The sequence below is a fragment of the Podarcis raffonei genome, chromosome 9, assembly GCF_027172205.1.
Source record: "Podarcis raffonei isolate rPodRaf1 chromosome 9, rPodRaf1.pri, whole genome shotgun sequence".
Classification (NCBI taxonomy): Eukaryota; Metazoa; Chordata; class Lepidosauria; order Squamata; family Lacertidae; genus Podarcis; species Podarcis raffonei.
This window is the reverse complement of record NC_070610.1, coordinates 77,826,642-77,850,453: the sequence shown is the minus strand read 5'-3', so window position 1 is coordinate 77,850,453 and position 23,812 is coordinate 77,826,642. Positions and strand designations below refer to the sequence as shown.

The following is a 23,812-nucleotide window of genomic DNA, read 5'->3' as shown; positions in this document are numbered from 1 at the left end:
TTGGATTATAAATTGGAATCTAACTTGGTACTTCTGTTGAGGAACTAAGCAGAAGAGATTTGAATTAAGATATATGAAGAGCTCTGCTGAGGACTATAAGACTTTCTGCTGGAGGGAATAAAAGAACAAAGAAGCTTGAAGTTGGCTCAACAAACACAACTGAGACTTTAAGGAACAAGTATTGCAAGTATCCTGACTTTGTACCCCACTCTGAGACATTTTGGAAAAGTGGACAAGTGGTTTTAATACATTTCCCCTGGAAAAGTACTGGATCTCCCTGGTGTTTACTGGCAAAACTGTACTGAATGGCTTTGGACCAAATCAGGACTGATAGAAGAAACTGGCTGTTCTGAAAACAATGGAAGGTTGGGTGGCAGGGCAGCCAGAGAGATGAGCTCAGACGCTGAAACTATGGCAGAAGAGAATTTTTGGAAAGTATGGCTAAGATATCAAAGTCCATCAGTACCAGATTGGATCAATATAATAACACGGTGGAAGAACCGGAAACAAGAAGAATAAACTCAGGGGAGACTCTTGGGCAAAAAAAGGAGGGAAAGTTTGTAAATGTCAGGTTCGTGTCTCTCCCCCACACAACTCGACTTCCAACAGGTGATTATTCCAGATTTATTGATCAATTACAAAAGCCCCCCGGTCAGAGCTCCGGCATTCAATTCCTCACTATTTGTTTCAGTTGCCGAAACTAAGCCCCTCTTCTTCCGTCCCCAACAAGGAAACCCCCACTTTTACTTTCTCCCAAGTACACGCTTTTCTGCTATCTTATTGAATTGATGAGACATCACCTTGCCAACAAAGGTCCGTATAGTTAAAGCCATGGTTTTCCCAGTAGTGATGTATGGAAGTGAGAGCTGGACCATAAAGAAGGCTGATCGCCAAAGAATGGATGCTTTTGAATTATGGTGCTGGAAGAGACTCTTGAGAGTCCCATGGACCTCAAGAAGATCAAACCTCTCTGTTCTGAAGGAAATCAGCCCTGAGTGCTCACTGGAAGGACAGATCCTGAAGCTGAGGCTCCAATACTTTGGCCACCTCATGAGAAGAGAAGACTCCCTGGAAAAGACCCTGATGTTGGGAAAGATGGAGGGCACAAGGAGAAGGGGATGACAGAGGACGAGATGGTTGGACAGTGTTCTCGAAGCTACCAGCATGAGTCTGACCAAACTGCGGGAGGCAGTGGAAGACAGGAGTGCCTGGTGTGCTCTGGTCCAGGGGGTCACGAAGAGTCGGACACGACTAAACGACTAAACAACAACAACAATTGAATTGACGAGTACAGGGAGATTCCACTTCTCCTATTCCCTCCTCCCCTTCCATCGTCTCACTGTCCAAGCTTGCCAGCTGCATTCCTTCACGCTGTGCCTCACTGTGTACAGGGATCAAATTCCTGCTGCACACTGCTTCTCCCCCCTCCCTCAGGGATTCTCTCTCTTCCCCCCTCTCTCAGTATCTGTCCTTTCTTTGCTTGTCAGTAAGGGAACCTATATAGCAGTAAAGAGGGAAAGCCTAATTGTTATGAATAAAACCCGAAAGGAAAGAGTAGGGGGATTTGCGACGGGGTGAGCTCCCATCGGTTGGTCCCTGCTCCTGCAGACCTAGCAGTTCGAAAGTACGTAAAAGTGCAAGTAGATAAGTAGGTACCACTCCGGCGTGAAGGTAAACGGCATTTCCGTGTGCTGCTCTTTTTCGTCAGAAGCAGCTTAGTCATGCTGGCCACATGACCCAGAAGCTGTGCTGGGATCACTAAGCATGCACTGTTTTGGCTTCTTGAATAAAGAGTTAACTTGAATGAATGCCCACATTGGTGTGGACCCCAGTTTTGCCTCCTGCCAAGTTCTGAAGAAATCGAGAGCAGTTCATTGTGTTTGTTGCCCAATGTTAGCTCTACATGAGAGTAAGGGTGCTGGAATTTCCCAGTGATAAAACCAAAGTTGTATTTGTGATTAGTCTGCTAGAATGAGACACCAGGCGCTGGGTGGCCCCCATTCTCATTGCCTGGCATGCAGGGTTGTCCTTATGTGCCTTGTAAGGTAGCAACCATGGAGATCAGAAGGGGCAATGGGGCATCAAACACACAGAGTAAGGAAACAAATATTCCAACAACTGGAAGAATTTGGGAAGGTCTCTGGGTTCAAACTGAATAAAGGAAAATCCAAATTATTAACGAAAAAATTGCGTAAGTTGGAACAAGAGGAACTGGAAAATACAACAGGTCTAAAGGTAGCCAATAAGGTAAATTATTTGGGGGTTTGGATCACCAATAAGAATATAAACTTATATAAGGTCAATTATGAGAAGAAGTGGAAGGAAATAAAAAAAGAATTAGAGACTTGGGGAAAATTGAATTTGTCCCTGTGGGGGAGAATATCCACAGTTAAAATGATGGTATTGCCAAAGATGATTTTTATGTTCCAAACAATACCTATAATTAGAGGCGTAAAGTGTTTTAAGGATTGGCAGAAAGACCTTGCCAAGTTTATTTGGCAAGGGGGGAAACCACTCATAAAATTTAAGCTACTAACAGAGTTGAAGGAAAAAGGTGGCTTTGTGGTCCCTGACCTTAAACTGTACTTTGAGGCAGTGTGCTGGACATGGATTAAGGAATGGATATTAATTAAAAACACAGAAGTCCTAGATCTGGAGGGATGGGATATTGTGTATGGGTGGCATGGCTACATAGGCTATGACAAGGTTAAATCCCACAAAGGATTTTTGAATCATATTGTGAGAAGCGCATTATATGAAGTATGGGAGAGGAGTAAAAAATCAGTAGTAACCAAAACACCATGGTGGCTGTCACCAATGGAATCTATGTCGATTCACAGGATAAATATGAACAGCGATTGGCTAACATATAAGGATTTAGTAGAGGAAACAAGTAGTGATCTGAAATTAAAGGGCCTAAGCGAATTGAAACAGAAGGGAATAACCTGGCTGCAGTATATCAACTTTTCAAGCCGCCCTTGAAAAGGATAAAAGAACCAAAGGATTTGACAAAAAATATCCTATCTGGAGAAGGATATTTTATATAATAATCAAAAGATACTTTCTAAAATGTACAAACTACTTTTGAATTGGCAAAGAAAGGAGGAAGATATCAAAGAAATTACAGTAAAATGGGAGAGGGACCTGGGACATACGATCAAACCCAATATTTGGAATGAATTATGAACTCAAAATATAAAATTTCACGGCTTGTTTCCTTATAAGGGAAAATCTTATGAAAATGTACTATAGGTGGTACCTGACCCCGGTAAAACTTGCAAAAATAAATAAATCAAACAATAACAAGTGCTGGCGATGTAAGGAACAGATAGGAACATAGTACCATATGTGGTGGTCCTGTCTAGAGATACAAAGATTTTGAAACATGATTTATGAAGAGATAAAGAGATTGATAAAAACTACATTTAGCAAGAAACTGGAAGAATTTTTACTAGGAATGGTTTCAGATAATATTCCCAAAAACAAAACTAGGCTATTTATGTATGCAACGTCAGCAGCAAGGGTTACAGTGGCAAAACACTGGAAAGATAAAAATACACCCACTAAAGAGGAATGGGTAGTCAAATTGTGCGAGTACTTGGAGCTCGCAAAGCTGACAGATGCAATAAGAGATAAACCTAAAAAATTGGTGAAAGAAGAATGGGAATGTTTAAATAACACTGGGCAACAATTTTTTACTTTTTGAATGTTGTCTAGATTTCTACAACTGATTTAGGGTATTTTTGCACTGCTGAATCAGGAAATGGCATCCGTTTCTCTCACCAGATCAGGTTTTCTGTAAACTGAATGGTGGGCATTGATAAATATAAGTACACATAAATTGCATGTTGCTTCACCATTTTTCAAACTTCAGGGCTTGAACTTCTGTTTCTTGGAACTCCTGGAATGCTCAGCAGCACGGAGGTCTCTCTTCAGAGTCCAACAGTAGTCAGCCATCATGACTGCGTCCCAGCGACCCTGATACCTGGTCTCCATCTCTTTCATGTCCTGATGGAATCTCTCCCCCTGCTCGTCACTCATTGAACCCAGGTTCTCAGGAAACCGGTCCATATGTGAAAATAGGTAGTGCATCTTGACGCTCATGTTGCAGCCCAGGTTTCTGAAAGCAGTCAGCATGTTGTTGACAAGTTCTGCGTAGTTTCTGGCCTTATTGTTGCCAAGAAAGTTCTTCACTACCAGAACAAATGCCTTCCACGCTTCCAGTTCCACTTCGTTCATTGAGTTTCCGAACTCTGGATCTCTGATGAGCTGACGGATCTGAGGACCGTCAAAGATGCCAGCTTTCAACTTCTCCATGGTCAATCCTGGAAAAGCCTGGCACAAGTAAGTGAAGCAGTCACCATGCTTGTCCAGAGCCTTGGTGAACTGCTTGATTAAGCCGAGCTTGATGTGCAGCGGTGGGAAGAGTATTCTGTCTCTGTCCACCAGAGGGTCATTGATGACGTTCCTTTCTTTGCAAGGCACCAATTTCTCCCGCACAGGCCAGTCCTTCTTCGTGTAATGCTGAGCATGGTCCCTACTATCCCACATGCACAGAAAACATGGGTACTTGGTGAAGCCAGACTGTTGTCCCAACAAAAAGTTCACAATCTTCAGGTCAACACAAATAAACCACATATGCTGATCATAACCAATTTTCTCCAGCACATACTTCACCGCTTCATAGTTCTCCTTCAGTGTACTCGAGTGAGCCAGGGGTATAGAGGCAAACTGTTGCCGTTGTGTAGCAGAACACATTTCAGTGATTGCTTGCTGCTGTCAATGAACAGTCTCCAATCTTTGGGTTCGTACTGTGGCACTCCAAGCTTGAGCAGAAGCTGCGCAATATCTGCACAGTACACCAAGTCCTTCTCTTCCAAGAAAAAACGGAGGTACTCTTGATGCCTGTTGCGCAAGAAGCTGTCAGAGAGGAGGTTTTTTCCCTTCAATCTGGATGCCAACAGTTCGGCAGAGTCCTTTGACAAGCTGAGGTCATGAACTAGGTCATTCAACTCCTTTTGGGAAAATGGATGTGGAGCATCATCTTCAAGAACCACTTCTTCTTCTTCATGTCCTTCAACACTGGAGGCATCTTCGTCACTAATGTCAGGAAGTTCTCCGAAGATAGGCACTGGAATTTCATCACAATGAGCTACAGGACGACGTGCTGATTGAAGATCAGGATACTTTGTGGGGTGGCTGCCCCATTAACTTAGTTTTGATCCCCCAACTTTATGCTTTGCTGGACCAATTTATGGAAGATTTCGAGGTTTTATGACTTCAAACTGATCCCTTTTCGACATAATCACCCAGAACTATCAGACCTGAATACTTCTTGTCATTAAAATAATCATTTCCAATCAAAACAATTATTTGACAAGGCATTTTACCCTCACCAACTTCTTCTAAAATGCCCCACACAAGCGTACATGTGAACAAAAACATAAAAAAAGACATGTGGCCATAGCTCAAAAACTTGACCTGATTGAGCAAAACCAATATGATTTTTGGATTCAGCGCATCAGATTCATCCTAAATCAGCTGAAAAAACGCAGACAACAAATTTGTTGTTGACCAGTGTAATTATTTAGGGGACAAGGGCTCAGCAAGAAAGATCTGGCTATGTTTAGAATGATGCCGCATAGAGAAATGTTCCCTGATACCAAGATGAGGGATTCCTTTGGAATGTAGATAGAGATAATTGATAAGAATAATGATCTGTTGTGAGCTTGACGGAAGTGTACAATAGATGAGCCTTCCTGCTTTGGCTCATCTTCCTTTTTCTTTTTCTTTTTTTCCTGGTTTTCTTTTTTCTTTTCTTTTATCTTTTCCATAGTTACATATTGTCAGGGAACTGCCATCTGAGGCGCAGGAGGTGAAAGGGCTCAAGGAGGGTGAGAGAGACCATTCAGCTGAGGAGGGAACCAGCAGGGGGAGAAGTGGATTTCCAAGGGAAAGTGAGTCGGAGGGAGGGCTCAGAGACACTTCAAGCGAGAACAGTGGGGAGGTTTCAGGACCTCCTATAGGGACACCCACTCCTCGCCGGAAACTGTCACGCCGAGAGTCCAGAAGACGCGTTTCCGTTAAGGAGCTTTTATGCTGGAAGAAGTTCCATAAACGCCCACTGTCCGATTCAACGAGCGACTGATGGAGCCATGCTTAAGGAGCTCCGTCACAGACAGAGGTTTGTGGACTTAGCCAAACTCTGAGGGACTAGGATTTTACGCACAAGCAGCTCACCATCCCATCACAGCAATCGGACAGTCCCTGAAAGCAGCTTGTGCAGAGAGGCATCATGAGCAACCCAGCCGGAGCCGGGGGAGCAGGAGGAGCTGGAGAGGGTCCAAGCCTGGAAGAAAGGTACAGGGTGTTGGAAGTCCAGCTAGCACTGCAAACGGCGAGGCTAGAGGAAAGGAGGGCGCAGGATGCAGAAAAGGCAAAAGGCGCTACACTAGCAAGAAAGATGCCAGGATTGGTGCAGAAGTTTGGGGGGGACCCCAGGAACTACCAAGCCTTTAGGACAGAGATGCAGTATGCTCTCGAGCTGCAGTTTAATGACTTTCCCGACGAGGCATCGCGAGTGGCGTTTGTGATTGGCCATCTTGAAGGGGGGGCGAGAGACTGGGTCAGACCCCTGATGGCAGGGAATAGTGAAATGCTGAAGGACACGAGGAAGTTTTTTCGCGCCATGGATTTGATGTTTTCCAGCGAGATTGAACAAGGACTGGTGCGCAGACAATTGATGGCTTGTAAACAGGGTAGCCGATCGGTTCGTGAGTACTGGACTGAGTTTACAGTGTTGATACATAAATTGGGCTGGGACCTATCGGCGGAACCCATTCAAATGCTCTTTGAAGAGGGGCTTTCTTCGGCGGTGAAAGACGAACTTTCCCGGGCGCCCAGGGCGGAGTCTATGGACCAGCTGACCAAATCAGCGCTGACCATTGGAGCGCGCCAGGAGGCAAGAGCCTTGGAGAAGCGGGAGGGGAAAGGAGAGCGTTGGAGGGATTTCCGCATTCCAGAGATTCCGGAGCCAAATCTCCCGCCAGGAGAGCCGATGGAAGTTGGAACAGCGCGCGCGCGCGCAGTTTCAAATCTCAGTGAAGGGAGGAAGAAGGAGGGAAAGAGCGCCAAGAAATGTTATCTCTGCCAGCAGCCAGGTCACTTTGCCAGAGTCTGCCCGCAAAGAAAGGAATGGAACTAAAGACAAAGGCGCTGTTGGACTCAGGCAGCTCCTGTAATTTCATGAGTAAGGAGTTTGCAGCTGAACACCAGATACAGATACTCCCTTTAAGCAACCCCCTGCAGGTGACCACGATCGATGGGAGGGAGCTGTTGGGAGGAGAAGTTAGCCTACAGACCGTCCCAATGGTTATGAGGGTGGCCAGGCACACAGAAAGGATAGCGTTCAATGTGGCCACCCTGGGAGGGGCTCCCGTCATTTTGGGAATGAGCTGGCTAGCGTTGCATGATCCGCTAGTGGGCTGGCATCAGAGAGTGGTTTCCTTTGGGTCAGCACATTGCCTGGAACACTGCAGGGAGGGAAAGGTCCCAGAAGGGGCAAAAGCCTTTCTAGCAGGGACGGAAGTGGCGGACAAAGGGAAGGTGCCCAAACAATACGCTGACCTGAGCAAAGTCTTCAGCGAAAGGGAAGCAGATAAACTACCACCGCATAGAGCCTTTGACTGCCAAATTAACCTGGTCCCTGGGGCCCAGCTCCCCGTGGGCAAGCTGTACGCCATGTCAGACAGGGAAATGCAGGAGTTAAGGGAGTTTATTGATAAAAACCTGAAGAGGGGCTTCATCAGAGAGTCCAGAGCGGTGGGGGGGAGCCCAGTGTTTTTTGTGGACAAAAAAAACACGGATAAACCCAGGCTTGTAGTGGACTACCGGAGGCTAAATGCCGTGTCAGAACCAGTGACTTTCCCCATGCCCAGGATTGATGACATTTTGACCAGGGTGAGGAAGGGAAAGATATTCACGAAAGTGGACCTGAGAGGGGCATACAACCTGATACGAATGAGGAAAGGGGATGAATGGAAAACCACCATGTTCACCCCTTTGGGGGCTTTTGAATATCTCGTTATGCCATTCGGATTGCAATCAGGCTCCGCATGTTTTCAATCGCTCATGAACCATGTCCTGGGACCTCTGCTCTACAAGAATTGCGTGGCCTTCCTCGATGACGTGCTGATATATTCAGAGAATGAGGAGCAGCATGTAAAGGATGTCAGGGAAGTGCTGAGCCAACTGCAAGCAAACCAGCTGTGGGTGAAATTGGAGAAGTGTCAGTTTCACACCAAGGAGGTGGAATTCCTGGGGTACCGCTTATCAGACAAGGGATTAGCTATGGATCCAGGCAAGGTCCAGGCGGTGCTGGAATGGAAGCCACCGAAAACGAAAAAGGATGTGCAAAGGTTCTTAGGGTTTGGGAACTTTTACCGTAAATTCATCAAGAACTTTGCCCACTTAACGGCTCCCATCACGGACTGTCTAAGCAGCAAGAAGAAATTCGTTTGGACGGCGGAGGCGGAGCAAGCATTTGAGGAATTGAAAAGGGCATTCGCTTCGGAAGAACAGCTCCTGCATGTGGATTTACAAAAACCCATGAGAGTGGAAACTGATGCCTCAGACCGGGCGGTGGGGGCGGTGCTGCTTCAGCCAGGGAGTAATAAGTCGGAATGGAGACCGTGTGCCTTCTTTTCGCGTAAGCTGAACAAATCCGAGAGGAACTACACCGTATATGATCGAGAACTGCTCGCCATTCACGAAGCGTTCCGGAGATGGAGACATTTACTAATTGGCGCACAGCATAAGGTGCAAGTGTGTACGGACCACAAGAATCTGGAGTATTGGAGAACGGCACGAGTGCTCAACCAACGACAAGTGAGGTGGGCCCAGGAGTTCTCCAAATTCCATTTTGAAATTTGCTATGTGCCAGGTCCAGAAAACATCAGAGCGGACGCTCTCTCGCGCAAACCTGAATATTTGGAGGGGGAGGGAGCGCCTGAAGAGAGACATATTATCCCAGAGGACCACTGGGTGTGTGGGGCAGCCTGGGTGGGGCAAAGGGAACTGGTAGAGGGAACGGTAAATGATGAATACGCCCAGAATAAGCTCAGAGGTTTAAGGGGAGAGGGAGAAGACCCCGGAGGTTTTGAAGAAAGAAACGGGGCATTGTATTACAAAGGGGCACTATATATACCCGAAGGGGAATTGAGGGGGAGAGTACTCAAACAGCTGCACGACAACCCCACAGCGGGGCATTTTGGGCAACACAAGACCATGTGGTTGGTGACCAGGGAGTTTTGGTGGCCCAAGGTGAGGGAGGATGTACGGGAGTATGTGAGAGGGTGTGACCAATGCCAGAGAGCCAAGGGAGAAAGGCGGGCGCCAGCGGGGTTATTAGAACCGTTACCCACACCAGAACGACCGTGGGAGGCGGTATCGATAGATTTTATGACTGATCTGCCTAAATCCCAGGGGAAAACCGCCATACTAGTCGTAGTAGACTTGTTAACTAAGATGGGTCACTTTGTAGCTTGCTCACGTGCAGTCACGGCGGAAGAGACAGCGAAATTGTTTGTAGAACATATTTTTAGGCTGCATGGCGCCCCCTTGAGGGTGGTCTCCAACAGAGGGAAACAGTTCACGTCCAGATTCTGGAGGAAACTTATGAGCTTGTTGCACGTAGAGGTCAACTTTTCGACTGCCAGGCACCCTGAGACCAATGGGCAGGCGGAGAGGGCAAACGGTATCCTCCAACAATACCTGAGGTGTTATGTCAATGACAGAGAGAACGATTGGGTCGAAAAGTTGGCGCTAGCAGAATTTGCTTACAATAATGCGGAGAATGTGTCCACCGGGATGAGCCCCTTTTTGGCTAATTATGGGTGCCACCCCAGGGCGTTTCCAGGGGGAGGAGGGGAGAGATGGAGTGTCCCGGCCGCTGAACATTTTGTAGAAGAAATGGAAGCGATCCATCGTCAACTCCAACTCAACTTAGAAAGGGCCAAAGAAGAATATAAGAGGCAGGCAGACAAGAGCAGAAGGGAAGGTGAAACCATTAGGGTGGGGAGTCAGGTCTGGCTATCAACCCAAGGGTTGCCGTTCAAGGGGGGTTGCAAAAAATTGAGACCCAAAAGATTGGGACCATTTGAGGTCATCCAACAGGTCAACCCAGTGGCTTTCAGACTCCGGTTACCGAACCACATGAAACTGCACCCAGTATTTCACAGGTCATTACTGTCACCATATAGGGGGGAAGGTGCAGGGGTATCCACACGGGGGCCAGTCTTAGAAGAAAGGGAAAGCAGCAACCATGTGGCGGAAATCATCGACTCCAGGTGGAAGGGTAATCAGGTGGAGTATTTGGTCGCGTGGGAAGGGGAACCGGAGTCGGAAAACACCTGGGTGACGGCAGAGGAGGTCAGTGATGAGATCTTGATCGAAACGTTCCACCGAAGGTTCCCCAGGAAACCTCAGCCAGTAGCGAGGTTCAGGAGGGAGTACTTTGGCACCACCGATGATGAGGAGGAACTGGAAGGATTCAGGGAATCGGAGTTGGAAGTAGGAACAGACTCCGATGAGGAGGAGTACTTGGAAACCGGAAACAGCAACAGGTGGAGGGAAGTGTTCGAAACTTCGGAAGATGAGGGAGGTTCTTTCAGGGGTTTTGCTCCCTCGCCTCCCGCAGAGGAGGGGAGGGAAGGGGGTGAAGGGGGCCCTGGAGGGGAGGTGGATGTCAGGGAACTGCCATCTGAGGCGCAGGAGGTGAAAGGGCTCACGGAGGGTGAGAGAGACCATTCAGCTGAGGAGGGAACCAGCAGGGGGAGAAGTGGATTTCCAAGGGAAAGTGAGTCGGAGGGAGGGCTCAGAGACACTTCAAGCGAGAACAGTGGGGAGGTTTCAGGACCTCCTATAGGGACACCCACTCCTCGCCGGAAACTGTCACGCCGAGAGTCCAGAAGACGCGTTTCCGTTAAGGAGCTTTTATGCTGGAAGAAGTTCCGTAAACGCCCACTGTCCGATTCAACGAGCGACTGATGGAGCCATGCTTAAGGAGCTCCGTCACAGACAGAGGTTTGTGGACTTAGCCAAACTCTGAGGGACTAGGATTTTACGCACAAGCAGCTCACCATCCCATCACACATATGATCTGTGTCATGTACTTTGATTTTTTTTGTAGTTTTTAAAGTTTTTTTTCCATTACTATTAAGGAATTTTCCTTTATAATTTTGGTTGTCTATATTTATATGTACCTGTTTAAAGCAAAATAAAAGTTTAAAAAAAGAAAGAAAGAAAGAAAGAAAGAAAAAGGAAACAAATATTGCTATGCATTGCAAATAAATACATTAAACAGAAAACAGGATATGATTGGACCCTTCCATTCTCTATTTTTGTAGCCATCTACGTCTGAGCTTGCAGAATAAGTTCTATTCAAGGTGATCGTGAGGGCTGATGCCAGAGAGTCCCATAACCTAGATGGCAGATTGTGGATTGTGCGTTAAAACTGTGGGATGCGGTGATCTCTTGGTTTTGCTTTTGTGTAGAAATCATGGGATACAGTTTAATCCGTCTTAAAGTGTCTTCTTAGAGCCAAGTATCATCAGGCACCTTCTTACAAATATACTGTATGCGTCGCTCACATTGTAATGCCATCCAGCATCTGTCATAGTAGCAATCAAAGGACATAGCAGCACAGTCATGGCCTGGTTGTCCATTTGGCTCATAGTAATTCCAGTACCTGAAAAGAAAAAGAAAGACAGCACTGATCAATCAAGATTGGATGTCTACTTCCTCACGAACTCCCTGTGCCTTCTACCATTAAAAAGATCTCCAGCTCTTTCTCTCTTAACATCCACCCACAATAGGAGTGGATTTTTCTCCCCAGATTTTAGAAGTCTAACCATGTACAACAACAACAACTGTGGGTCAAGACTGTCTCTTATCTTTTCATATGAAGTGATTTCTCATTGGAAGTTGCAAAAAAAGTGAAGGTGGTTACCTCGGGTTACATACAGTACAGGTTACATACGCTTCAGGTTACAGACTCCGCTAACCCAGAAATATTACCTCGGGTTAAGAACTTTGCTTCCGGAGAACAGAAATTGCACAGCGGCGGCACAGCGGCAGCTGGAGGCCCCATTAGCTAAAGTGGTGCTTCAGGTTAAGAACAGTTTCAGGTTAAGTACTTAACCCGAGGTACCACTGTAGAAGGCTCTTTGGTGCACACAGGAACTTTCAGTCAATTTGTTTAACAATTTTGGGCAGTATCCAATGCAAAACTTCTGCTATTGCCAGGATTTCCATTTCTGCAACAGAACTGTCCCTCTCTCCTCTCCATATGCACCCACATCCTCCTCAGAATTGATGAAAATGATATGATATCTCTCACATATATATCTTATCTCAATCTAACATGATGGTTCTAAGTTTATTCTTATCAATTATCCATACTTGATAAAGATATCGTCTCTTCTGGTAAAGCCTTGCATTCTCCAGTGTCCATTGTATACTGAGTCAAGTTCCACTACACAGCACTAAAATTCTGTGATAAATCTTTTCTGTAACTGCCTCATTTTTAGCTCCCCATGAATCTATTAAATTGATATTACTAGTAATGGTGTGGTAAGTGTTTTTTTACTCCCATGAGATGTTTGGGTGAAATCTGCCCTTTGATCAAGTCTAAGATCACATACAGTAGTGGTTCCCAATTGGTTCTCCATGGACCACCCACCCAGGGGCTCCATGGTGTCATTCACATAACAAAAACTGCCACAGAGTTATCAAAATGTTCAAAGGTACATTTTGAAAAACAAGGGGTCTGCAGTACTTAGCTAACTGGGAGCCACTGGCATACAGGGTTTAAGTTCCCAGCTAGTATTGTACAACTCCATTGCCCATTTGTAAAGTTTACTCAATACCTTTGCCAAAAAAGATTAGTGGTTGGTATTGGGTGCATCAATAGAGATGAATGCCAATGGATTTTGTACCAGGAGACATTGCACAAATAGAAGGTGACCCTCTGTTAATCCAGACTCAGAAATAAATGCCAGACCAGCTCGCTATTCTACTACCAAGCTGTGGATTAGTGAGATCTTCTCTGACCTTATCAATGCATCAACACAAGCTGAAAAGAGTTGTTAGATACTTAAAGGGAACCATGAACTGTCTTAAACTGCCAGCTGACAGAACCCCAAACTATAAGGGATAAACCAGGGATTTTTCAGTTGTTATTCCTGCTTTGCAGGAGGTTGGACTAGATGACACTTGGGGTGTCATCCAACTCTAAATTTCTATGTGTCTGATTCTGTCCAAGAGAGGGACATGAACTACCCTCTCTCACAAACATGCCTCATCTGCTGCTATTATTTTAGGTTAGAGATTGCTGGTTATTCAGATTGTTTAGCAGATAACTGTACAGTCATACCTTGGGTTGAAGCAGCTTCGGGTTAAGCATTTTCGGGTTGTGGTGCGTTACTTCCGGGTTTCACCGCTCGCGCATGTGCAGACGCTCAAAATGACATCATGCGCATTCGCGGAAGTGGCAAATCGTGACCCACGCACGCACAGATGCGGGTTGAGTTCACTTCAGGATGCGAAAGGGGCTCTGGAACGGATCCCATTTGCATCCAGAGGTACCACTGTATAAATATTTTCCTAAAGACAGTGTTGCTCAGCTTTAGGTTCCTGCAAATCCTTTTGAAGCTGAGCTAATCAGAACAAACCATTCACTAGATTGGAGAAGCAAGAAGAGTAGCCTTTCTGTCTCTGCAGCCTAGTGAGAAGCAGCAGCCCCTCATCTGGGCAATGATGTGGAGGAGTACATATGTAGATCTTTGGTAGTAGAGAAAATTGCATGGCAAAATATATTTGGAGAGGGAAATAATTAATTATGTAAACAGAATCTGCAACTTTTTGGAGCACATGCCATTAAGAAATCTTGCTGCAAAACTTACGTGGTTGCAGGCTTCGAACCTGAATGCCATGTCCATGTCCTTTCTGTGTTTTTAAATAATCCAATCCAAAAAACCATTTTACGGAATTTTACTTCCTTGTTTATAAAATACTAGGGTGGGGGTGGGGAGAAAGAAAAACAGAAAATCATCAGTAGGAATGAGGAGAAAAACACTTCTCTCAAAGTCTTTCTAGACAATGTCCCTTTCTCTGGGAGACTGCCTTTACCGACATTCAACAGGCATAAAGGAGCAGGTGCCACCATTGAAGGTCCAATACACATTTTTGTAGGAATCAGTGATCAAAACTATACAGTGGTACTTTCATTCTCGAACACCTTGCTACTCAAACACCTTGGTTCCCATACGCCGAATACTGAGGATGTGTTACTGTGCCCCTGATCCAAATTATGATGATGCTGATGATGGATGATACTGATGATGGAATCAAGGAAGCATCCCAATTAGGAAATATTGTAGTGAAGGGTAACTTCACCTACCCTCACTGAGACTGGCTACATATGAGTCCCAGTTCTGACACAAAGTTAAAATTTCCAGATACTGTAAATGACTGTGCTATAGAACAGTTCATCTTGGAACTACCTAGGAGGACAGTGACCTGTGTGTGAAATACTCCAATTTCTGCATCCATGCTTGATGGTTGGTTCCAGAGCTACTGGAATCAGTCCGGTTGTGGTATGCTTGATGGGCTGATGGTGGGGTCTCAGCCATGTCTGGGCTCTGCAGCACCCCAGTAGCCCCTCTTCCTGGGCTAAGGGGCTGGGAGAGGGATATACCTTGCAAGCTCCTCTAGAGTCATCTCCATGATACTCTCCTGCCAGAAGCTTAGCGTGGTGAGGGAAGCCTTTTTTCTAAGCACTCAGTACAGAGTAGAGGAAGAATCTACAGGAAATTCTTTTTTTAAAAAAGATATTTATTGAGATTTTCCACCTTAATACATTAAAAAATCAAAAAACAAAAAACAAAAAAGTTAAAAACACATAAAGTTTACAATCCGTATTTTCAATAACATATTTCCCTGACTTCCCCACACCTCCCCTTCTTATATTCCAATTCAAATTGTTAGTTCAACAAGTTCTTATCCCCAATTTTTGACCTTTTTATATTTAATTCATTTTAGAAAAACCAATTTTAACTTATAAACATCAATATTTGTACATCAGTGCTCATTCTTAAAACTTTTTTCTAAAGTCCACCCAAATTCCCTTCCACGAATTCCCCAATTTTCATACTAATAACAAAAGAAAATAAAAAAACAGATTATAATTGTGCACCCTTTGGATTCCCAAACCCCACCCCCCTTTCCCGGTTTCAATCCCCAACAAATGTCCATCAGTCTTAGTCTACTATCAGCCTGGAGACCTCACGTCCGAGGCTCTTAATTCTCTCTCAATTCCTCTCTGCCGGTTTTTTTGGTAGTCCTTAGTATTAAACACCAGATCTCGGAGAAGCTCTGTCCCAATAGGGTCCATGTTTCTTCCAGCCAGACCTCCATATTTAAAAGTGGAGCCCGAATCTTGTTTCTTACTCCTTTTAAGTCCAAATGTCCCGAAAGCTCCAACTTCCACCTTAATCAAATTTGTAATCCATAGGTCTTCAGATCTCCACATAAGGAGATCTCTCCGTTCTTCAATCTCCAATTCAGACCAGATTTTCATAATACAGTACTTATTTTCCTTTGTAACCATCATGTCAGGCCTCTGGCTCTCCTTTATCATCTGCAACATTACATCTCCTCCTTCCTTTTCCTCAGAAACAACATAAGTACTTTCTCCACACTCTCAAATCTCTCAAGTTTCTCTTCTTGTCCAGCTGCATGAACTTCCTGAGTCAAATCCTTATCAAATTCAATGAATTTGTTTACTGTTAAGTCCAGAGTTGCAACATTGGTAGCCAAAACATCAATTTGGCCTTGTAACTTTCCCAAGAGAAGAAAAACTCTGTCCAATTCTGGGCTGCATCAATAGGAGTATAGCATCTAGATCAAGGGAAGTAATAGTGCCACTGTATTCTGCTCTGGTCAGACCTCACCTGGAGTACTGTGTCCAGTTCTGGGCACCACAGTTCAAGAAGGACATTGACAAACTGGAACGTGTCCAGAGGAGGGCAACCAAAATGGTCAAAGGCCTGGAAACGATGCCTTATGAGGAACGGCTAAGGGAGCTGGGCATGTTTAGCCTGGAGAAGAGGAGGTTAAGGGGTGATATGATAGCCATGTTCAAATATATAAAAGGATGTCACATAGAGGAGGGAGAAAGGTTGTTTTCTGCTGCTCCAGAGAAGCGGACACGGAGCAATGGATCCAAACTACAAGAAAGAAGATTCCACCTAAACATTAGGAAGAACTTCCTGACAGTAAGAGCTGTTTGACAGTGGAATTTGCTGCCAAGGAGTGTGGTGGAGTCTCCTTCTTTGGAGGTCTTTAAGCAGAGGCTTGACAACCATATGTCAGGAGTGCTCTGATGGTGTTTCCTGCTTGGCAGGGGGTTGGACTCGATGGCCCTTGTGGTCTCTTCCAACTCTATGATTCTATGATTCTATGATTCTATGATTCTATGATTCAATTTAGCTTGAATTTTTCCACCTTCAGCCATTCTTGTAATGTCCCAAAACCCCCTCTAGAGGGATTTTGGTTACTTTATCTTCCTTCCAGTTCAAATCCAAAAATCAAGTTAGTTTGTATCAGTTCTTCCTTGTTTTCAACAAAATATAACCAAATTGTAACAAATATATCCAGCAGAGACAGCAGAAACAAAGTTCTCTTTTTCCTTCTTGACAGCTAATTTGACAGCTGTCAAACTCTTCTATATCTCCTCAACAGGCTCTCTCGCGGATCACTCCCGGGTCCGGGGGGGTGGCACTTCAGCTCTCAAAATTAGCTCTTATCCTCCAGTAAAATTACTTATACTGCCAAATCGTGAAATTAATGCCTTTTACCCAATAAAGAAGAAGAAGTTCTCTCGACCTTAGTTAACTAGTCCTTGCTTTAAATTATTTACAAGACGGGGAGACGGACTTCCTGTTTGCGCCTTCCCCGATCGTGCCTAATTCAAAAAAAAAATTTCTTTGCAAATCCAATTTCCGTACTACTCACGGGTTGTTGCTTTTAAAGTCCAATTGTTCACAAGAAGAAGTCAGCGCTCTCCAACCATGGCATGCGACTTCACTCCGCAGGAGAAGCAGTTGACTCTCAGCACCGCGCCGCTCGCCCCGTCCCCTGTTCCGAAGCCTTTAAAAAGGCTCCTTCGCGGGTCGGGGGGGCGCAAATGGTGCCCCCCGAGTCACCTGGTTCACAGGCTTCAGCGCCTGTGATTTCTGAGGGTCCCCGCGTCGCCGCAGCGGCAAGACCCAAATCCTGCGGAGCCGATTCCCTCCGGAGCTCGGAGGGAATCCGCCATTAGTCGATGGCGCTAACCCGGATAGATTCCCCTCGAGTATCTACTCCTCTTCCTTCAAGACCTCCTTCCTGACTGCCAGCTTCAGGCTATTAGAGTTCAGCAGCTCTAAGAAACCTCATTGAGTCCTAGATGGTAGCAGCTGTTCCCTGCCCCACCCACCGCTTGGCTTGACTGATGGAGTTGCTGTCTTGGCTGCATAGAGGTGGATAGGACCTTCTTAAATGGATAGTAATGATAAGAACCCTTTGACTCTAGGAGATCCCCTGTCTTTTCTATACTCGGCTTTGATGCTCACCTGTTCTTCCTTTGTTTGCATAGAAATGAGCTTGGCGCCTTCCCTCTCACACTTTCTTTGGGAATCCACCCATGTGCGTAGCTCAAGAGAAAAGAAATAGAAGGCCCTTGAATATAAAACCCAACCATCATTCAAGTTTCTAGTAAGGATGTCTTTGAGTCAAGCAGATATGGAGGAAGAAGAGAAAAAGAAAACAAGACAGGGAATTTAAGGGGTACAATCTTGTATTTCTGTGTTGATTTCAATTATTTTTGTTAAGTTCATTTTTGTGGCCACATGATAACATATATTCATCTGAGAAGCTCAGAAAGATTAAAATAAGAACATTAACTCTTCAATCCATCCTGATGCTGCAGGAAATACCTGGGTGGGCATAGTTGGGAGCACAGTCAAGAATCTTTTATTTGAGGGAATAGATAAAAGATGTATGTCCCCTCACAGGCCTTATCTGAACCCCAGGGGCCTCACCTACTTGTTTCCACCTGGACACCTAGGGCAACATCAGGGCAGAATTAAAGGTTGGGGAAGGGGGGCAGCTGTGGTTTATCAAAATTATCTTTCTCTCTACAGGCTAAGTGTCCAGTTGCGGGGGGCGGGGGGTCCTAGAGTGTGTATTCCTGACATTGGGCAACTGGGACAGATGAGGGATTCTGCTGGTTTACCACCCGCTTTGCTGCCTAGCTGTCTCCCTGTCCGAGATGGCAGGATGGATCCAGTGGGCTTCCAATGGCTCTGGGGGATATTCCAGCGAAGAAAAAAGCTGGGAGATGGCTTGAACGCAAGTGGAGGAAAAATCCAGTTGAATGCATTTGATCGCTTGTGAGGGATTATCATTGAGCCTGCCAAGTGGCAGTGAAGGCTACAAAGAAGGCTTGCTTTGTTTCCTCCATTGTGCCATCCAGCAGAGCTCAGGGTGAAAAGGAGAAAATATTTGTAACGAATAATTGTGTAATACATATCGTTATGAGTTTGAATTTGTAATCTCTATTTGAGTTTGTAATTCTTGTCAGAATACATACTTTTGAATGGATTAGTTTTTGTTACTATTGACTATTGATTTGTGAGTAGGGACCACTCCCACTATTGAAACTTACATTGGTCTGAGTTCTTGGTGTGCTCTTTTCTCTTGGTATATTTAATAAAGGAGAGCCCACCTTAGAAACCTGTGCAGATTAATGGAGGACCCTATCGTGACCTAGCTTTTGTGGTCTGTGTACTTTCTGTGGCACCAGAAGAGGCCTGTGGGTAGAATGAGGGTTGCGATGGTCCACAGGTATTTTATCCCACATGCCAATGGGCCAAACATTATGTGAGTGGCCTTCATGGCTTCTTGGCTTCTTTCTGATGAAGGGCTTGTGAAACAGGAAAGAGATTGTGCTGTTTCACCAACCACCCCACTGCCCAGCAATCTCTCTGACCAAGTTGGCGGAAGTTGCCTCAGAAGTGCTATTCAAGAATCACTCTCTCATGGGGGAATATATATAATATATAATATATAATACATAATCTATAGGACAGGTCTTTTAGCTGACCTGTTTTGATTGTCTCTTCTATAGCAAAGAATGGCAGTCTTTTCTTTCCTCACCATAGAAGCTAAATCAATTCAGCAGATCAGGAGAGTTGAACTGAATTTCTCTGATGTTTCCCTAGGGTGGCCAGGTGCAAAGGAGGGCAGCACTCTGCTCTGGCTCTAAGAGCTAGAGGAGGGGCTTTCAGCTGGTGCGGAATCAGGGCAGGTTCCCACTGCACTACAATTCTTCAGCATCGTAGGGTAGCTTACCAATTTCTTTTTGCAGTTGATCATTTATGTTGGCATAATACACCATTTCCTCTGATATGTTGTGAGCTGCAGCGAGTATTTGGAAGTCTAAAAGATTTGAAACAGTTTAAGGCAGGAGTATCTGAAATAACAATCTGCAAATATTAAGAAACCATTTTGAAACATTTAAAAACACTCTAGCCTGGAACAAGAAGCAGAGCTGCAGGATGGGGTTCTTATGAATATGAGGACAGACTTGATTCTCTGTGGCTGAGATCACCAATGAAAAGCCTCAGAAGAATCCTGCAGCTGGATCAGACCAAAGACCCATGCAATCCACTATCCTAGAATCACAACCACCTGCTTTTCTTCATGCTGAGCAATGAAAAAGTGATAAACTCTATTGGGTGATGAGTTTCATTGAATATGCGTATTGCTCACACAATATGAATCCCAAAGGGAACTACAGGAATTGAAGTCCGTTTAAATTAAACACGTTCTAGCAAAAGTGAGGATTTGTATATAAAATGCTTACCATCCTTGTCCTTATAGGTTGAATCAATCCCAACAACAAAGTTTCGAATCATGGTCATTGCCATTTGAAACTCCTCTCTGTTTTTCAGTTCCTTCTGATCTAATAAGGAGGTAGGTAGAAAAGAAATGAAGAAATTGTTTTCTAGCACCCTGGTCTGATGACCTGGGGGAGGGGATACTTGGCTTCAAACTGCTTGTAATATTGAATTTAAATTGCTGACTTTTCATGTGCCCCAGGAACTTAGAGAGAAGGGTGAATAAAAAAATCAAATCAACAAAAACATAAATACGATTTCTATTAATATTTTCTTCTCCCTACCCTTATATTGAGGCTTCCTATGCCTTGATAGCGGCTGCCCTGCTGGTCTGTTTTCATTTAGCCTGTTTTTCATTTCATTTTCATTTAGCTAAATGTATTTCATTTAGTCTGTTTTCATTTCAAGTCCTGTTTTCATTTAGCCTGTTGCTTCTGTCATCAGATGGTTTGGCCTTCCTTTGAGAGCTTTAGATTTTTGGGTGTCCAGATACCCCTGTCCTCTTTGTCCTGTGGACTTGCATTTGCCAGGCTGCCAAATGAGCTGCAGTAATGCAAATTCTTGGATCATTTGGTTTCCTCCCCCTGAGCTTTGCTTACTTTGAGTGCCCTTTAAATATGAATTAGCTATGAATATAGGCCATTTGTTAATCTATCTAGTGCTATTTTTCTAAAAAAAAGAGGCACTGGAACTCACCTTGAATATCTCCCTTGTTCTCTTAGATTGGCAACAGAGCCCACCTGAGAGGGGCTGGAACTGAGTCCTGATGAATTGCGATTGAAAATAGCCCTGCATATATCTTGATATTTAGGTAGGCTCTGGATCCACCCACTTTGGCCATGGCCTTATCCTCTGCAGTCTGTTTTCCCCAAGCACTTTCCTTCAGGGGACTGGAGCCTTAGCAGAGGGCAGGCTGGCGAGGATCAGGAATGGGGGCTCTTCCAAAGCAAATGAGGGTTAGTTGGGAAAGGAGCAGAGAATTGCAAGCTGGGAAAGGGAATTGTCCAGGGTGTTCCAGGGACTTGTGTTAGCCTAGGTGTTTATTCCAAGTGCTGGAACTCACTTATTCGGGGAGAACAAAACAGTGTCATTGCTCTCACTGGGTGACAGCTGTAACTCCCTCCATGATGTCAAAGAGAGATGAAAGGGATAAATGGAAGGTGGATCCTGCCATCTCTTTTTGGAAATGCTGTTGGCATTGAAGGAAAGCCCGTGACATTAGTTGCAAAGTATGCTAATTATGTACTTACATAGAAGGAAAATCAGCAGTGTCATGGCACTAAGGATGCAAATCTCAATTATGACAAATCTTTCACCCGTTGGAGATTTGAAGAAGGTAACCAAGTCCTGAAAACCAGATGCTTGAAGAAAGACAATTCTGCTTTAACCACCGGTAGCCAACATACCATTCCCAACCCAGGAAAAAGGCTTCCATATGCTGTGGCACCCATCAGCCAGAGACAGTCACTTGCTCAGGGGGTGGGCACTTGGGAGGATAAGCAGGTGGAGATGGCAAGGTGAGATGCCTTGCTGCTTGAGGAAACTTTTCTTACGAATGTCTGGATCAGAAGCCAGGAGCCTTAGATGTTACTTTCTGCACCCCAGACAAATGACAAGATGCCCCCTCCATACACATAATTCCACATACAGAAGCTAGACTTGCCAGGCCCTTGGCTGATATTTCGATGCTGCTGATGGGGCAGCAGACTAACTGAGGAGGTGCAGTGCAGCTTGTGTGGTCTTCATATCTCTACCCACCACAGCACCTGCTACTTGAGGCGACTGCCTCATTCTGCCTAATGGTGGAGACATGCCTTGCTGCACACAGTAAAGGAACACCACAGTCAGCAGCAAAAAGTGTGCTGAATCCTGGGGTTTCTATGGGGATTAGTGGATCTCTGGCACCCAAAGAGCTGTGTGTGCTACTCTCTGCACTCCTCCCTAGCACAACATGACTGGCTCCACTCCCTGCCTGTCTCTCCATCAACTTCCCTTTCCCATGCATTCCTCTACTTCATGAGAAACCTCATCCCATATGACTGTGCTGTATACAGACCACCAGTTTCTTTCGCTGCTGCTTTACGCTTTCTGGACATTCCATATCTTCTGGACACTGCACGCCTTGCAGGCATTGGCTTCCCCATCCTCTCAGTTTTCTCTGTGAAACAACAAGTTATTATAACATGCAGGATAAGAATATAAACACATTGGTTGGGTGGTGGGTGTTTAACCTTCAAGACCCAGAGTATGTCTCTTGTCAAGCATCAAAGCTCACAATATTTGCTTTTGTTGTCCTGCACTTAATCTCTCTTGGAAGATATTTGGCTCTCCCAGAAGCAGAGCATCTCTGCAAATGTAGCAAACAGGAACCTGATACTTTGGAGCATATTTTCTTTTCTTCTGATTTGGCATTTATGCCAGAAGACAATTATTAGAGGCCTTACAACTTAACAGGCTCAATTCTATGCCACCAATGGTTAAGGATCTGCTCTCGGACACTTTAATAGTGGCTGAATTTTTGAGTGCTGTCCATGTAGAAAGACTGGGCCATTATAAAGAGATTTAGTGGTTCTTAATTGATCGGTGATGTGGTAGTGTTATATTGTATTATTTATGCAAATGGATTTTCTCTGGAGTTAAAAATCTGACTGGGAGAAACCTTGTTATGCTGTATTCATATTTTGCACAATTTGTATATGGTGTTTGTTTGATAATGTATGGTTTGCTATGCCTAATAACGGATTGACTTTTAAGAACCACTTAATCTTTCTATTACACGAACATAAATTTTAAAGTAGATGCAGATCTACAAAGGTCAAGGATTTCCTTGGTACAAAGTTGATATGCACAACAACTTCAAGTCAAAATTGGGTCTCAATGAGGCATTTCCAATATTACACTTTGGTGTCTATAAGTATCAGACAATTCTTTCCTATAAAGACATTTTTGAAAAGTCTTTCTTTTTCTTTTGCTGGATCAGTTTTAAACCAAAAAGATGTTCCATATGGATTCCAAGGAATTTTTAAATTTTTTTAGGTAATATAGCACATTCTCATTTTGCATTCTATATCTTTCTAAACTCCTGGACATCTAGTTTCTAGAAGTTCAGTAAGCATTTGCAAACAACAGTTATGGGTTTGATCCATATGTTCACTCTATATTTATTTTACGGGGTAATTCAAATTTGGGGCAATCTTCTTTGTGAATGAAATGGGTTGATCTGTACATCAGCTGATAAGATCAGATGAAGTGTTTTTGGTTTTGCTATTAATGCAGCTGAAATCTCAGTTATTGGTGTGTGCTAAAAAGAAATATCTTGCTTCGCAACATTTATTGGAGTTTATTTATAGGCTATCTGCTTATGTCAGGATTACTTACTGTGCCAAATTACCATGCCTAAAGGTCCAAATGCCTTTCAATTTTGTGTTTGTCCCTTTTACAGCAGCAACTAGAGCTGTTTTCATCAAGATACCAGCCCTCGGGCTGAAAGTGGCTTCCCACAATACATTAAAAGATGTTCACTATTTCATAGATCATGTGGGATCTATGAGGTTTTCAGATGTTCCTGGGTGCCAACTCCCTCCATCACAGTCATCATGGTCAATAGTTGGGGATGACGGGAGTTGTAGACCAGTAACATCTGGAGGGCCACATGTTCCTCGCCCTTTAAGGAAGGTATATACATTTAATTATATAACTACCTCCTAATCATCAGAAAAGATGGAGTCCTAGATCTGGTCTCAGTTGGATGCATGTAAATCCAATTGAGTCTAGCAAGACTTTGGAGACCATGAGGTGGACCTGGAAAAGAA

The 23,812-nt window shown here is 44.5% G+C and overlaps 2 protein-coding genes across 2 annotated transcripts in view; both read right to left on the bottom strand.

Moving 5' to 3' along the window:
• The window catches only part of LOC128420556 (CD209 antigen-like protein A), a 188,593-nt gene that overhangs the window by 27,404 nt on the left and 137,377 nt on the right, over positions 1-23,812 (bottom strand). Inside the window, exon 2 of the mRNA XM_053402161.1 lies at positions 23,702-23,801. The gene's annotated coding sequence lies outside the window, so the exon portion shown is untranslated. The remainder of the gene's footprint in view (positions 1-23,701; positions 23,802-23,812) is intronic.
• Positions 11,372-23,812, bottom strand: part of LOC128420634 (C-type lectin domain family 4 member M-like) — a 51,842-nt gene continuing 39,401 nt past the window's right edge. Inside the window, exons 6-10 of the mRNA XM_053402313.1 lie at positions 19,967-20,065; positions 19,453-19,539; positions 17,673-17,824; positions 13,962-14,071; positions 11,372-11,746 (exon numbers count right to left, since the gene is read on the bottom strand). Of these exons, the coding sequence (XP_053258288.1) occupies positions 11,593-11,746; positions 13,962-14,071; positions 17,673-17,824; positions 19,453-19,539; positions 19,967-20,065 (602 nt within the window). The 3' untranslated portion in view covers positions 11,372-11,592. The remainder of the gene's footprint in view (positions 11,747-13,961; positions 14,072-17,672; positions 17,825-19,452; positions 19,540-19,966; positions 20,066-23,812) is intronic.